We start from the raw sequence: 16007 nt of genomic DNA on the forward strand, positions 1-16007 counted from the left end.
AAATGTTGTCCACGTCCATGTAACATATTATGTCTCCTCCACGTGGCAGCATTCTCCCTTAATTTTTAGTATAAATAGGCTAAGCTTTGCTTTGTAAAATGCATCAATTTTAATTCATTCAATTCTTTATCTTCTCTCACGTAGAGTATATATTTAATATATATATTTTCTTTGTATTCTCTATTTAGAGATTAATATATATTTTTTATAATCTACCAAATTAGCAATTGCCTTATTCTGTCATTTATATTATTTTACCTATTATTTAACTTCTATAATTCTCAATTTTCGATTCTTCGCTTCCGCATTATTCCGCTATATTCCTAACAACTGGGAAATTCATCAATCTTCTTAAAGAAATGATCTCTACTATTCAGTATATACTGTCTTATTAGAAGGGAAAGATATAGGCTATGTTCGCCCTAGAAGGGGTCATAGACAGGGTGACCCCATGTCCCCTTATCTTTTCATATTGGTTCTCGAGTCCTTTCACCAAATGTTCCATCTTAACCAAGCTAATGGCCTTATGCATGGTGTCACCATTGCTAGGGGAACCCCAAGCATTAGCAACCTCTTTTTTGCTGATGACTACTATATCTTTTGCAAAGCCACCTCCACTGAAACTACCACCGTGAAAAATACCATTGATTCTTTTGCCTCAGCTTCTGGCCAAACAGTGAACTACACAAAATCCTCCCTTACCTTTAGCTGTAATGTGGATTTGGGAACAAGAATGGATGTCTGTAATATTCTCAACATGAACGAGGGCACTTTGAACAGGAATTATTTGGGCCTTCCATCTTTGATTGGTACGAACAAACGTGAAATTATGGGTTTCATTAATTAAAAAGAGGTGAATCGAATCAAAAGTAAGACAAAAGGTTCCTATCTCGTGCTGGGAGCTGAGGGAAATTCTTTTAAAAAATGTAAGACAAAAACCAACCTTTATGATAAATGTCTTCCTTATACCTAATAAGTTGTGTAAGGAAATTGAAAGAGTCATGAATGGTTACTGGTGGGAGTAGGGGAATACATTGGAAGAGTTGGAGGCCTCAGCTCGTGTGTCCCAAAGATTTGGGGAGGTATGTGTTTTAAAAAGTTTCGGGAATTCAACAGTGCCATGTTAGGAAAACAAGCGTGGAGGCTTATTCACTACCTTAGTTCCTTGTTATCTAGAGTCTACGAAACTAAATATTTCCCAAGAACCACATTTTTTATGCTCAAATGGGTAGTAATCCTTCTTATAATGACGTAGAATTCTTGAATTCAGAATTCTCGTTGGATTCTTAATAATACATCTCCTTTTGTTCATTCTCCCATGGCAGGTCACCATCAAAATACCTCTGTGGCTAGCCTCATCAACACAACTGATTCATCTTGGAATGTCCCTCTAATAGAGGAAATCTTTGGTCAGTCTGATATCAGCGTCATTAAGAGTATTACCCTTGCTGACAATATGCACGTTGACAAGATCATCTGGATGGAAGAGGAAAATGGTGCCTATTCAGTCCGGAGCTGCTAGAAGAGTTTAGTTGAGAATCACAACAACACACAACCTCCTTTTTGGCTAAGAATCTGGAAGATGATGCTCCCTCCTAAGATAAAGTGTTTCTTTTGACAGCTATGTTCAAATCTCCTACACTTGCGATCTACTAAGAACAAGGCATTTCAATGTCCCAACTACTTACCAGCTGTACAATGGTGATGCTGAGAGCTCGCTCCACTTATTTATCAATTGCCCTTTAACGAGAAGCTTCTGGAGCTTCGTGGATGGCTTGGACAATTTTTCGGCTTGAATGGTTGGAATTATATTTTGCTACAAAGACTGATACAGAGCTATGCACTATTATTGCTACATGCTGGAAAATTTGGGAGGCCCGTAATGAAAAGATATGGAACCAAACCATTCTCTTAACTTCTACTATCTGTCGGTCGGAGTGCCTCAATATTTTACAGGAATGGAGAGATGTTGTTTCCACCTTTGTCGTACAGTCTTCAGGTAGTATATATGGCTTCTAAACCATGGACTAAACTGCAATCATGTCTACTTAAAGTGAATGTTGATGGCTACGGATCAGATTAACAGAAAGATTGGCATGGGCTTTGTGCTTCGTGACTCCCTGGTGCTTTTGTTGTAGCCAGAATTCTCCCTGTATTCAACCTCTACAAGCCCAATGAAGCCGAAGCTATTGGTGTCCGGGAAGCGCTAAAGTGGTTAAAGGCTCTCCAGTATGATAACATCCACGTGGAAATGGATTGCCTACAGGTTGCCAAGAACATTCATCATCAACACTTAATCTCTTCCTTTGATCTCATCCTTCATCATATTAGGGAATTAGCTAAATCTTCTACTAATGTTAACTTTTTATTGAGTAAAAGACATTTTTGGTCTTAGACTTATAGTGGCTTGGACAATTTTAGTCCTTTATAAAAAAATTTGCCATTTTATGGACAGAGTTATTGTGGTGAGGACATTTTTTGTCCTCCGTCTATATTTTTGTTAGATAACCGTCTGAGAGAGGGGTAATTACGTCAATTTAGGTTATCTCCTTCTATCTATTATATCTATGTGTGTTTTGTTTTCTTCTCGGTCATAATTCGAAGGAGTCGGAGAGTCCAAGTTGCAGTAAAGGCATGGTTGTGGGCAGAGCATTTCGTAGTGCAAAACTACAAATAAATGAGGGTCAGAGTATATGCGTGGTTGTGGGACCAAAATCGTCCATCTCACAATAAAGAGATAGCCTAAATTGACGTAATTGCCCCTCTCTCATACGGTTATCTAACAGAAATATAGACGGAGGACCAAAAATGTCCTCGTCACAATAACTCTGTCCATAAAATGGCAAATTTTTTTATAAAGGACTAAAATTGTCCAAGCCACTATAAATCTAGGACCAAAAATGTCTTTTACTCCTTTTTATTTGCTAAACGGTCCTTGGATAGGTTAGCCCACTTACTTGCTCGGGAAGCCCCTATCCATGTCTGACTATTCGTACAGTTTTCATGTCCCTTTTCCCTTTATTTTGAATGTACCGATTTCGGATCTTAATTAATATATTTCTTCATTTTCTTCTCAATAAATATAAATAAAATAAGTAGAAAATATTCATTTTAAGGCAAAAAAAAAAAAAAAAAAAAAAAAAAAAAAAAAAAAAAAAAAAGACCGTGTCAAAAACTCATGTTTAAGAATTAGGACGATTTCCACATAAGTCAACTATTATTATGTGGACCATGATCTTTTGTGTGGACCACAAATAAAAAGTACACTATTTATGTACATAAAGTATATTATTTGAAAATATATTATTTAAGTACAGAAAGTACTTTATTTTTTATATTATCAAATAATGTACATTCAGTACACAAATAATGTACATTTAGTATATTAAAAATATATATTGTATTCAGAAAAAGTATATTATTTGAGTACTGACAGCACGTTTGGTTCACGGAATGAATTTTGAGGTAATAGGAATGTTATTCCATAAGGAATGGAATAGGCAAGGAATAGAATAGGAATTGTATTCTATTGTTTGGTTCGCGGAAGGAATAGACTTTAGAAATTATATTACAGTGTTTGGTTGATTTAAGGAATAGAAATGAAATATGTTTTAAAAGACATAAATACCCTTATAAAAATATGTGATGGTGGCGATGGTGGTGGTGGTGGTGGCGGTGTTGGTGGTAGTGGTGGCGATGGTGGTGGCGGTGGTGGTGATGGTGGTGGTGGTGGTGGTGGGGTGGTGGTGGTGGTGGTGGTAGTGGTGGGGGCGACGGTGGTGGTGGTGACGGTGACAGTTGTGGCAGTGGTGGTGGGAGCAGCGACGGTTGTGGCGGTGGTGGTGGTGGTAGTGGCGGTGGTGCTGCTGGGTGGTGGTGGTGGCAGCGATAGCGGCGGCGGCGGCGGTGCTGGGGTGGTAGTGGTGGTGGTGGCGGTGGCGGTGGCAGTGGTGGGGGCGGCGACGGTTGTGGTGGTGGTGGCGGTGGTACGTGCTGTTGGGTGGTGGTTCTGGTGGCGGTGGTGGTGGTGGCGGCGGCGGCGGCGGTGGTGGCAGTGGTGGGGCGGCGGTGGTGGTGGGGGCGGCGGTGGTGGCGGTGGCAGTGGTGGGGGCGGCAGTTGTGGCGATGGCAGAGGTGGTGGCGGCGGCGGTGGTGGTGGTGGTGGTGGTGGCGGCGGCGGCGGTGGTGGTGGCAACGACGGTGGTGAAATAGGATAAATTTATATATAGGATAAAAAAATTAGGTTAAAGAAAGGGGTAAAAAAGAAAATAGATTCTAAAATCTATTCCTGAGCGTTCAGTAATAGGCTAATACCAGGGGGGGCCCTAGTAATAGCTATTACCTTATTTGAGGTAATAGGCTATTACCAGGAATACTATTCCTGGTAATAGAAATGGTTACCAAACAAAGGAATTGGCCTATTACTGGGAATGCTATGCCATTCCCAGCCTATTCTGTAAACCAAACGGCCCATGAAAGTATTAGTTTATATAACGTAAATTTAGTACACAAATAATGTACTTCTATTAAATTAAAAATGTACCTTTTTTTATAGTCTACACAACACTGTGTGGCCCATGATCCACATAATAATTTTCCCTCATAAGTATTATAAGTATTATATTTTGATTTAAAAATATTACATTTTTATCATAAGTATTACGCTTTTCTTTATAAGTAACAATCATTTTTTTTAAACAATATTGACTCTATAGTAACAATCAATTTATAATGATTAATATTACAATTTTTCTCAAAATATCATACTTTCCCTCAATTTTTCTCCCTTATGTTATTTTATTAAGTTTATTTTCGTTGTTTAGTTTATCTTTAAAGTTTAGTTGTTTAAGTAGGATTAAGAAAAAGGGGGTGTTACAATGCCATTGTTTGATTGTTAAATAGAGAAGCATGAGCTTAATTAGTTGAGTTTAGCTATCAAAGCATGCCTAAATTGTATACTATGAGTTGAGAAAGTTCACTGCCAAGTTGCTATTATAAAGCATGCCTATCTTGAAAGTATTTTGAGTTCCAATAGCATGTTAAATACTTGCTAAGTGTTTATTGAGAAGAATTGTTAAGTTTTGAGTAGCAAGCATGATATATGAAGTTGTTGAGTTTCACAGTGAATAGAAGTTAGAAGAACTATTTCACAGTAAATGTCCTTGTTGAGCATTCCATGTTTTAAAGGTTCATAAGTGGCCATTGTGAGCCTAAGTATTATTTTCTAAAATCTCATTTTTATGTAGAAAGCCATTATCTTGTCATTTTGAGATTGAGTTAAGGAATATGTGCACATTCGCATAAGAAAAGTATTGCATGATTTGAGTTGCATGAGTGATATATCTATCGTGAGGAAAACAGTATTTTTGGAGGACCCGTTTGGACTATGTCATTTCGGAGTAAAAGAGAAAGCAACGGACATTGCGATCTGATATCATGTAACGCGGCGTATTCCTACGTTACGAGGTTGGAAACTGCCCGCTAGGCTTGGAATCTTGGTTAGGGGGTGTGCACACTGATAGTTCGATACCTGATTCCTCAGAGTATGAGTATTGGAACCACGAGATTGGTTCTGCGGGCGAGATGAGAGATTTGCCGGCTATACGCCGTACCCAATGGGTTATTTCACACTATGGTGAAGCCTGGCCTCACCCATGAGTAAAGAGAAAGAAAGCGAGTCAGGAGACTCAAGAGAAAGAAAGTGAGTCATTGAGACTCAAAGAAAAGAAAAGCAAAGCAAGTCATTTATGAGAACAAGAAACCTCCACAGAAAAGTATTCTTTTTGAAAGAGCGTGAAAGTATATTATGTATCTTGCACTAGATTGCATGAGTAGTAGCACGATATTGCTTATTTATATATCTTGCACTAGATTGCATGAGTAGAAGCATGAGATTGCTTATTTATATATCTTGCACTAGATTGCATGAGTTGTAGCATGAGATTGCTTATTTATATATCTTGCACTAGATTGCATGAGTAGAAGCATTCAATTGCTTATCTATATATCTTGCACTAGATTGCGTGAGTAGTAGCACGAGATTGCTTATTTATATATCTTGCACTAGATTGCATGAGTAGTAGTATGTGATTGCTTACTGTATGTCTTGTACTAGATTGCTATTGTATGATTAGTAGTATGAGATGGTTCATGAGTTATGACTCGCACGAGATTGCATGATTAGTAGGTAATATCATGAGTTGCTTATTTGAGTTATATGAGAAAGCATGTGATTATTGATTTATTTGAGAAGCGTGGTTTATCCATAAGATGAGAATATGATGAGTTGTTCATGTTTAAGTATGTCTACTTGAGTATGAAGTTGCAAACATCTAGAAATTACGCCAAAGTATGTTTAAGTGTTTGAGCTTGTTTGAGCTAAGAATGTGGAACCTTGTTTTCCCAAAGTATATGCAGTAATTATTTTACAGGGTTGAGCGGCGTTATAATTAGCTTCGTGCTAACGGGTTTGCTTGTTATTTGTTGTTTGTTAACCCCTTTCAGGTGGACCAAGCTCGTAGGTACGAGAGAGAGTTTCGAGTTAGACTAGGTAGTTAGATGACTTGTAGTCTAAACTCATGTTTTCGTTGTAGTATCCTATCTTTTGATGGTGCTGGACACCGGAGTTTTATTCCTCTAGATTCTTGGATGTTAATTTGACTTGTTGTTGTTTAATTTTACCCTAGCCTGTGCAATCACCGTGGAGAGTGGTTGTGGCGGTGACACTCCTTTAAGTTATTTATTAAGTTTAATTCCGCTGCGTAGTTTATCTTTAAAAGGTTTAGTTTGCTAAGTAAGTTTAAGAAAAAGAGGGTGTTATACACACACTCACTCTCTCTCTCTCTCTCTCTCTCTCTCTCTCTCTCTCTCTCTCTCTCTCTCTCTCTCTCTCTCTCTCTCTCTCTCTCGCGCGCAGGGGGAAGGGGTGCAAATCAAATCCCAAAATGAGATCAAAATGGCTTGGCTCAAGCATGATCTCGTGTGCGCCAGCACCTGCGGGCACGAATGTCGTCCAGAAATTGGTTGGCCTTGCGGGCTAAGTTATGCCAAACTTCGGTATCATTTTCCAATTCAGCCACACGAAATGAAACTAGCCGAAACAATAGTTTTGTGGTGGTGGTTTCAGCTTGGCCGAAACAATGTTTCTTGTTTGGTGAAATGGGTTCACCTTGGCCGAAACAATATAACAATATTATATTGTTTCTTGTTTGGTGAAATGGTTTCACCTTGGGCCAAAATTGTTTCTTGGTTGGTGAAATGGTTTCACCTTGCCCGAAACAAAACATGCATGGCCGAAAGTGGTGGTTTCAGCCTGATGGACGAAACTACTTAGGCCGAAAGTTCGGCCTTGTCATGGCCGAACTGAAACTCCTGTTTGTGACTGTTGGGATTTAATTCAGCTGTTACAGAGTTAATTCTTTGAATTGATTCCAATTTTAAATTTTGAATTAAAATCCATGTTAATGGTTGCTGTTACAGGAGTTGTAGGGGTGCCCCTAAATGCCTAAATTAAAAGCAATTCACTCCCCAATCCCTATATAAGAAGGAGTTGGGTAGTAGCAGATTTACACACAACAAGAAGGTATAATTTTCAGCCTCAAAACTCTCTGCTTCTACTCTTTCTTAGCCATACTGTGTTTATAATCTTGCTCTAGTTTGCCAGATTCTTTGTTTGGGTGCTCAAACACTGAATCGTAGCAAGTTTTATCCTGGGAAGCCTATGCTACAATGCTCCTAGCACTTGTGGGAGATAGCAAATAAGGTTTTAAGGAAAGAGTGATCGTTTGACTCTTGCTAAAAACCCAACACCAAACACGAGCCATTCTCTTCATCTTTCCTTCCCTTTTCTTACAGAAAACAATAATCCTTATTCTTGTGGGATTATTATTCGGTTTACCAACGAGATATCCAACAATTGTTTCCACCTCTGCCGGATAGTCTTCAGGTAGTATGTCTTCTAAACCATGGACTAAACCGCCATCATGTCTGCTTAAAGTGAATGTTGATGCAGCTACGGATCAGATTAACAGAAAGATTGGTCTGGGTTTTGTGCTTCGTGACTCCCTGGGTGCTTTTGTTGTAGCCAGAATTCTCCCTGTATTCAACCTCTACAAGCCCAATGAAGCCGAAGATATTGGTGTCCGGGAAGCGCTAAAGTGGTTAAAGGCTCTCTAGTATGATAACATCCATGTGGAAATGGATTGCCTACAAGTTGCCAAGAACATTCATCATCAACACTTAATCTCTTCCTTCGATCTCATCCTTCATAATATTAGGGAATTAACTAAATCTTTTCCTAATGTTAGCTTTTTGTTTGCTAAACGATCCTTGAATAGGGTAGCCCACTTACTTGCTCGGGAAGCCCCTATCCAAGTCTAACTATTCGTACAATTTTCATGTCCCTTTTCCCTTTATTTCGGATGTACCAATTTCGGATCTTAATTAATATATTTCTTCATTTTCTTCTCAATAAAATAAATAAAATCAGTAGAAAATATTCATTTTAAGGCAAAAAAAAAAAAATTAGACCGTCTCACAAACTCTTGTTTAAGAAATAGGACGATTTCCTCATAAGTCAACTATTATTATGTGGACCATGATCTTTTGTGTGGACCAAAAATAAAAAGTACACTATTTATGTACATAAAGTATATTATTTGAAAATATATTATTTAAATACTGAAAGTACATTATTTTGTATATTATCAAATAATGTACATTAACTACACAAAAAATGTACTTTTAGTATATTAAAAATATATATTGTATTCAGAAAAAGTATATATTATTTGAGTACTGAAAATATTATTTTATATAACGTAACATAAATTCAGTACACAAATAATGTACTTCTATTATATTAAAAATGTACTTTTTTTTTTATAGTCTACACAACACTGTGTGGCCCATGGTCCACATAATAATTTACCCTCATAAGTATTATAAGTATTATATTTTGATTTAAAAATATAACAATTTTTCTCAAAAATAAAAACTTATTTTAACAAAAAATCTTCTTAATTTGGTCCCTGAATAACACAAAATGATACAATTAAATTCAAAATGACTTGTTTTACTTGTTAATGAGTTGACGTGGAGGTTATAATATTAAAATAATAATATTTTATATATTATTATATTGGTAAGAAATGAATCTCCCAATCCTTTTAGGATTGTGAAACGTCTTTTTGAATATAAAATCCCTTAGCTTTTACATATAAAATCTCCCAATCCCTTTAGGATGGTGAAACATCATTTTTTTATACAAAATCATTTCTCAGGGAATCCCTCCGTCGTCGCGGCTTCTACGTACATATATATATATATATATATATATATATATATATATATATATATATATATATATATATATATTCGCATTAGCCGTTTCGATCTCCAGATCTGAATTCCCTCTGGTTTGCTCTCTCAGCATCTGCGCTCTATTTCGCCTTTTCCGATCGGTTTGGCTGATTCTCCAGCTTCAATGGCGGAATTGGAATGTTTGGAACTAAGGCAAAAGCTGAAAGAAAGATTTAGAAAGAAGATGAAGAAAGAGTTGGGGAGTGGAAGTGCTTCCAGTTGCCGTTCGGATAATTTTGGTTCCTTCTTCGGACCTTCACAGCCAGTTATAGCTGAAAGAGTAATTCAAGAAATGAAGTCCTTATTGGAAAACCCTGATTTGGCAGCTAAAGTTATGAGGAAAAATAATATTATTGCTAGTGTTAAGGTTCATGTGAGACCAAAGTCCAGTACTACTAGTAACATGCACCAAAAGCAAAAGTAGTTTCCAATGGAGGGGGGGGGGGGGGGGGGGGGGGTTGGGGTTAAAACGAAAACGAAAATCCAGATGCTAAAATACACAAGGGATTATTCGTTTTTGTTATCTGATGATGTTCCTGCTCCTTCAAAACCTTGTTTGCCTCAAAAAGGTAATTCTGATTCACGGTCAGCACCAAAAAACCAGTCTTCAACAGTGCCTAGACAAAACCCTTCAAAACTGCAACCTTCCATTTCAAAACAGAAAAAGATGATGCCTCAAGAATCTGGCAAGCCAAAAATGATTCAGAAAGCAGCTGCTATGCCATCCTCAAGACCTCCGGTGGCAATGCAGAAACAACGAGTGGTTCCATCTTCTAGAACCCCCCAGCCGCCTGTGAAAAATTGTTATAATAATATTATTATTATAATTATTAAACCAAGCAAGTAATTAATAATTAGTTAATTTGTTGAAAATAATGAAAGTAATGGGTGTGGGTCATGCATTGTATGTGAAGAGTGGCCTAAATTATAGCATTAGTACATGGAGCATTAGCTTCCTGATTAGTAGCTTTCATTTAGTATAAATATGTGGTTTGTATTCATTTGTTAATCATCCCTTCAAATAACATTATTCATTCCTCTCTCTTCTCTCTCAATATATAAATATAATATATTGATATATTATATTTAATATATATTATAGATATATTATATTATATTTAATATACATTATATTAAATATATTATATTTAATATATCGAACATTTGGTATCAGAGCCAGTCAACCTTTCAACCCCGAGGTATTTTTCATAGTGAATTATGGCCACAAATTTCAATATTGTATGGTCGGGTCCCAAATTGGACGGGAACCTCGATTACAATTATTGGCAAATTATGATGTCCACACATTTGCAAGCTCAAAATCTTTGGAGCTTTGTTGATCCCGGTCTACCCGAAGGAGCTGATGCAGGCGCTATACGGCGAGATAAATTGGCCTTGGGTCAGATTCACCAAGGTGTTCCTTATTCCATTTTTGGGCAATTAGCTCGTGCTCAAACAGCAAAACAAGCTTGGGACATCTTAAAGGTGTCACACAAAGGAGTCGATCGGGCGCAGAAGTCTAAGTTGCAGTCGTTGAGAAGGTTATACGATAATTGTGAGATGACCTCTACAGAAACAGTAGATGCGTATTTCACTCGTCTTATTGATATGGTGAATAAGATGAGGCTATATGGAGATACGATTGAAGATGGTGCAGTGGTTGAAAAAGTTCTTCGAACTATGCCGATGAAGTATGACCATGTGGTGGCTTCAATAACAGAGTCACACAAAACCGAGCTCTTATCAATTGCAGAGCTGAAAGGTATGGTAGAAAGTCATATTGACAGGATTGCGTCAAAATCGGAACCACTAGCAGAAGAAGCTTTGAAGAGTCAAGTCACCCTTAATGTGACTGGCACTAATCAAAGAGGTGGAGGATCTGGTAGAGGTCGTGGAAGAGGAAGAGGAGGTTCTAGTGGAAGAGGTCGTGGTAACTTCAACCAAGGAGGAGGACGTGGTAACTCCAACCAAGGAAGAGGTGGAGGTAATACCAAACAAGGTAAATTTCCATTTCATTGCTACAATTGTGGCAAGTATGGGCACAAGATTGCAGATTGTTGGTATAATGAGGACAACAATCGTGAAAATCAAGCAAACATTGCTGAAAAGTCTGGTGAGAGTTCTGAAACTTTACTTTTGGCCAGCGATAGTTTTTCTGCAGATAAGAACATATGGTTCTTGGATACTGGGTGTAGTAACCATATGTGTGGGAAGAAAGAATTGTTTTCCGAACTAGATGAATCAGTCCGGTCTGAAGTAACGTTTGGCAATAAGTCAAAGGTGCCAATTTTGGGAAAAGGTAAAATCTTTATTCAGTTGAAGGATGGTACTCACAATTTTATATCCGATGTGTTCTATGTTCCTGAACTACACCAAAATTTGTTGAGTATGGGTCAGTTGTCAGAAAAAGGATATAAGATACATATTGCTCAGGGGTGTTGTACCATTGCAGATGCTAAAGGAGTTTTGATTGCAAAGGTAAATATGTCCCAAAATCGACTATTTCCTTTGAAAATTAAGCATACTCTCCTTGCTTGCTTTAATTCTGAAGTTTGTGATGATAATTGGTTATGGCATATGCGGTTTGGGCATTTTCATTTTTCTGGGTTAAACTATCTTGCGAGAAAGGAACTTGTTTCTGATTTACCTGTTGTGAATGTCCCTAATCGTATCTGTGAGATTTGTGTGATTGGGAAGAAGCATAGAGATCCCTTTCCCGTGGGCAAGTCAAGGAGAGCCACAAAACAGTTGGAGATTGTTCACTCAGACCTGTGTTCGTTGGAGGTTCCCTCATATGGAGGTTGTAAGTACTTTATTACTTTCATTGATGATTTCAGTAGGAAAACATGGGTTTACTTTCTGAAGCAAAAGTCTGAAGCATGTGATGTTTTCAAACAATTTAAGGCTTTTGTTGAAAAGCAAAGTGGTTATGAAGTTAAAATCTTGAGAACTGATAGAGGTACAGAATATATTGCTTGTGATAATTTTCTGAAAGAAAAGGGTATTCAGCACCAAATGACAGCTAGATACACTCCACAACAAAACGGAGTGGCTGAGAGGAAGAACAGGTCAATCATGGATATGGTGAGGTGCATGTTGAAATCTAAGGATCTGCCTAAGCCTTTTTGGGCAGAAGCTGTTGCTTGTGCTGTCTATGTGTTGAATAGGTGTCCAACTAAGAGTGTCCGTGATAAGACGCCCGAAGAAGCTTGGAGTGGGAGAAAACCCTCTATCAAATATCTCAAGGTTTTTGGATGTTTGGCATATGCCCACGTGCCGAATCCATTGAGAAAGAAGTTGGATGATAAAGGTGAGAAATGCATATTCATTGGTTATAGTGACGCTTCAAAGGCTTATAAACTATACAATCCTGAAACTAAAAAGGTTGTTATAAGTCGTGATGTCACTTTTGATGAATATGGTGCCTGGGATTGGTTAGCTAAAGATGAAAGTTCAGTTGTTATTCCTGCTGTTGAAAATATTGTTGAAGAGCAACCGATTCCAGATAATGTCCAGTCTCCTTCACAGCCAGAGTCGTCAGTTCGACGATCTCAGCGCGAGCGCCACTTACCAGCTCGCTTGCAAGATTATGTTTTGGGTCATGATAATGACCTGTCTGATGAAGAAATTGTTCAATTTGCTCTCTTTGCAGATTGTGATCCTTTAACTTTTGAGGAGGCTGCTACAGAAACTCATTGGCTTAAGGCGATGGATGAGGAGATCCGTGCCATTGAAAAGAATGGTACCTGGGAGTTAACAGATTTACCTCCTGGAAAGAAGCCAATTGGAGTGAAGTGGGTTTACAGAACGAAGTACAAGTCAAATGGAGAAATTGACCGTTTTAAGGCACGGTTAGTAGCAAAGGGTTACAAGCAGAAACCAGGTATTGATTATTTTGAGGTTTTTGCTCCTGTAAGTAGACTTGATACAGTTCGAATGGTTATCTCTCTTGCTGCTCAAAATGATTGGAAATTGCATCAAATGGATGTCAAGTCTGCTTTTCTAAATGGTTTTCTTGAAGAAGAAATATATGTTGAGCAACCTGCAGGATTTCTGAAGAAAGGGGAGGAAAATAAAGTGTACAGGTTGAGAAAAGCCTTGTATGGCTTAAAGCAAGCGCCTAGGGCGTGGTATGGTTGCATTGACTCATATTTTGTTGAAAGTGGTTTTGTGAGATGTCCTCATGAACACACTTTGTATGTCAAATGCACGGATTCTGGTGATATTGTTTTAATCTGTCTGTATGTTGATGATCTGGTTTTTACTGGAAATAACTTGAAGCTAATCTCAGAATTCAGGGAGGCACTCATTAAGAGGTTTGAAATGACCGATATGGGCCTTATGTCTTACTTTCTTGGCCTTGAGGTTATTCAGATGGATGGTGGAATATTTATTTCACAGAAGAAGTATGCTGCTGATATTTTGAAAAAGTTCAAAATGGAAAACTCCAAACCAGTTTCGACTCCGTTAGCTGAAAAGTTAAAGGTGTCCAAAGATGAGTGTGGTAAGAATGTGAACGTTACATCTTATAAAAGCTTAATTGGGAGTTTGAGGTATCTGGTGGCAACAAGGCCAGATATTTCTTTTGGAGTTGGAATTCTTAGCAGATTCATGGAGGAACCAAAAGAATCACATTGGGCTGCAGCAAAGCGAATTCTGAGATATGTCAAAGGTACAAGTAATGATGGAATTTTTTACTCTACTAATGAAACTGTGGAACTTGTTGGGTACACAGACAGTGATTGGGCTGGAGATGTTGAGACTAGAAGAAGCACGTCAGGGTATGCCTTCTATCTTGGTTCGGCCATATTTTCTTGGTCTTCAAAGAAGCAACAGATTGTAGCACTTTCAACCGCAGAAGCAGAATATATTGCAGCAGCAAACTGTGCTACTCAAGCAGTTTGGCTGAGGAGAATTTTGGAATTTCTACAACACAACCAAGAAGCACCTACAACTATTTTTTGTGACAACAAATCAGCAATATCGTTGTCCAAAAATCCAGTCTTTCATGGTCGCAGCAAACACATTGATATCAAGTATCACAAAATCAGAGAGTTGGTTGCTGAAAAGCAAATCAACATTGAGTATTGTTCAAGTGAATGTCAAGTTGCAGATATCTTTACGAAGCCGCTGAAGACAGAGACATTTCTCAAATTGAAGAAGGAAATTGGAATGACCAATATATCCAACTTGGTTTAAAGGAGGCAATGTTATAATAATATTATTATTATAATTATTAAACCAAGCAAGTAATTAATAATTAGTTAATTTGTTGAAAATAATGAAAGTAATGGGTGTGGGTCATGCATTGTATGTGAAGAGTGGCCTAAATTATAGCATTAGTACATGGAGCATTAGCTTCCTGATTAGTAGCTTTCATTTAGTATAAATATGTGGTTTGTATTCATTTGTTAATCATCCCTTCAAATAACATTATTCATTCCTCTCTCTTCTCTCTCAATATATAAATATAATATATTGATATATTATATTTAATATATATTATAGATATATTATATTATATTTAATATACATTATATTAAATATATTATATTTAATATATCTAACAAAAATCCAGCACAACGCCCGGCAAAGAGGAGATTGGCGGATAAAGAAGAAGAAGAAGAAGAAGATGGAGCAGCAGCAGCTATTAGTATGATTAGACAGATGTTTGGGTATGGAGGCTGGTTTTGATGACATACTGAAGGAGGAAAGACGGAGTGCCAAGATTGCGAGGAAGGAGGATAGAGAAGAGCTACGTAAGATAGAAGAAGATGAACAAATGAGAAGACAGGCAAAGAAGCGCAAGATGACCAGTAATAATGAACAATAATATTTTTGCCTTGCCTGGGAGATTTTCGTTCACCTTATGTTTTTTTTTTTTTTTTGAATGCCGTTCACCTTATGTTTAATTTGCTGCTATATTTACAATTTTGTAACTCTATATTCACAATTTTTGAACTTTATATTCACAATTTTTGAACTCTATATTCACAAAAATAAAATAAAATATCATTCTCTAAGGAAGCGGTGCCGCTAACGGCACCGTTAATCAAGACGCATAAAGCTGCGTTGTTTTGGACATTGGTCCACCTTGCAAGGTTGATCTGGGTCATGATATAACAATTGATGAAAAATTTTAATTGGGGAAATTAAAATTTAGGGTGTGTTTGGATGGTGGGTTTTGCCCATAGGAATGGGTATGAAAGTGATTGTTGTTGTTTGGTTGAGAGGTTTTTAGAACACTACTATCGGTTTCAAATACTCCATCAATTGAAAACTCATACCCAAATACAATAAGGGTTTCATTTCCTTATTCATTCTCAAGCACTATTATTACTAACCATTCACATTCCACCCTACTACCAAACATGTTAAATACTTTCACCAAAACTCATTACCATTACCAAAAAAAATAATAGCAGCGTGACGCCGTGCGTGAATGGGAGGCTGAATGGAGGCTGGGTATTTAGGGCCAAACCTTCATTTTTTGAGGGGGATCCCAATTTTTCCTAGAGGGATTTTCATTAGTTACAATCAGATTTTAGAGAGAGGTTAGTAGGGTTATAATAGGTTTCTAGAGAGAGATTTAGATCTACATTAGCAAACACCTTGTATCGCTAGATTTTGCAAAGGAGCATTGAAGA

At 37.5% G+C, this 16007-nt stretch overlaps 1 protein-coding gene across 1 annotated transcript; it reads left to right on the forward strand.

Annotated features, from left to right (window-relative positions):
* The first annotated feature begins 9484 nt into the window (after nt 1–9484).
* Nucleotides 9485–15019, forward strand: LOC109183786. The gene is made up of 3 exons (XM_019333848.1): nt 9485–9749; nt 9930–10123; nt 14939–15019. The coding sequence occupies exons 1-3, from the start codon at nt 9485–9487 to the stop codon at nt 15017–15019; spliced, it is 540 nt and encodes a 179-aa protein (XP_019189393.1).
* Nucleotides 15020–16007: the final 988 nt, after the last annotated feature.

The sequence above is a fragment of the Ipomoea nil genome, unplaced genomic scaffold (genome assembly GCF_001879475.1).
Source record: "Ipomoea nil cultivar Tokyo-kokei standard unplaced genomic scaffold, Asagao_1.1 scaffold1179, whole genome shotgun sequence".
Classification (NCBI taxonomy): Eukaryota; Viridiplantae; Streptophyta; class Magnoliopsida; order Solanales; family Convolvulaceae; genus Ipomoea; species Ipomoea nil.

Bases quoted from the DNA above. Each gene is read 5' to 3' on its own strand.
- LOC109183786 (XM_019333848.1), top strand. From the start codon at position 9,485: ATGGCGGAATTGGAATGTTTGGAACTAAGGCAAAAGCTGAAAGAAAGA. The intron at 9,750-9,929 runs GTACTACTAGTA...TGCCTCAAAAAG, and splicing joins TCATGTGAGACCAAAGTCCA to GTAATTCTGATTCACGGTCA. The intron at 10,124-14,938 runs GTTCCATCTTCT...ACAAAAATCCAG, and splicing joins CAATGCAGAAACAACGAGTG to CACAACGCCCGGCAAAGAGG.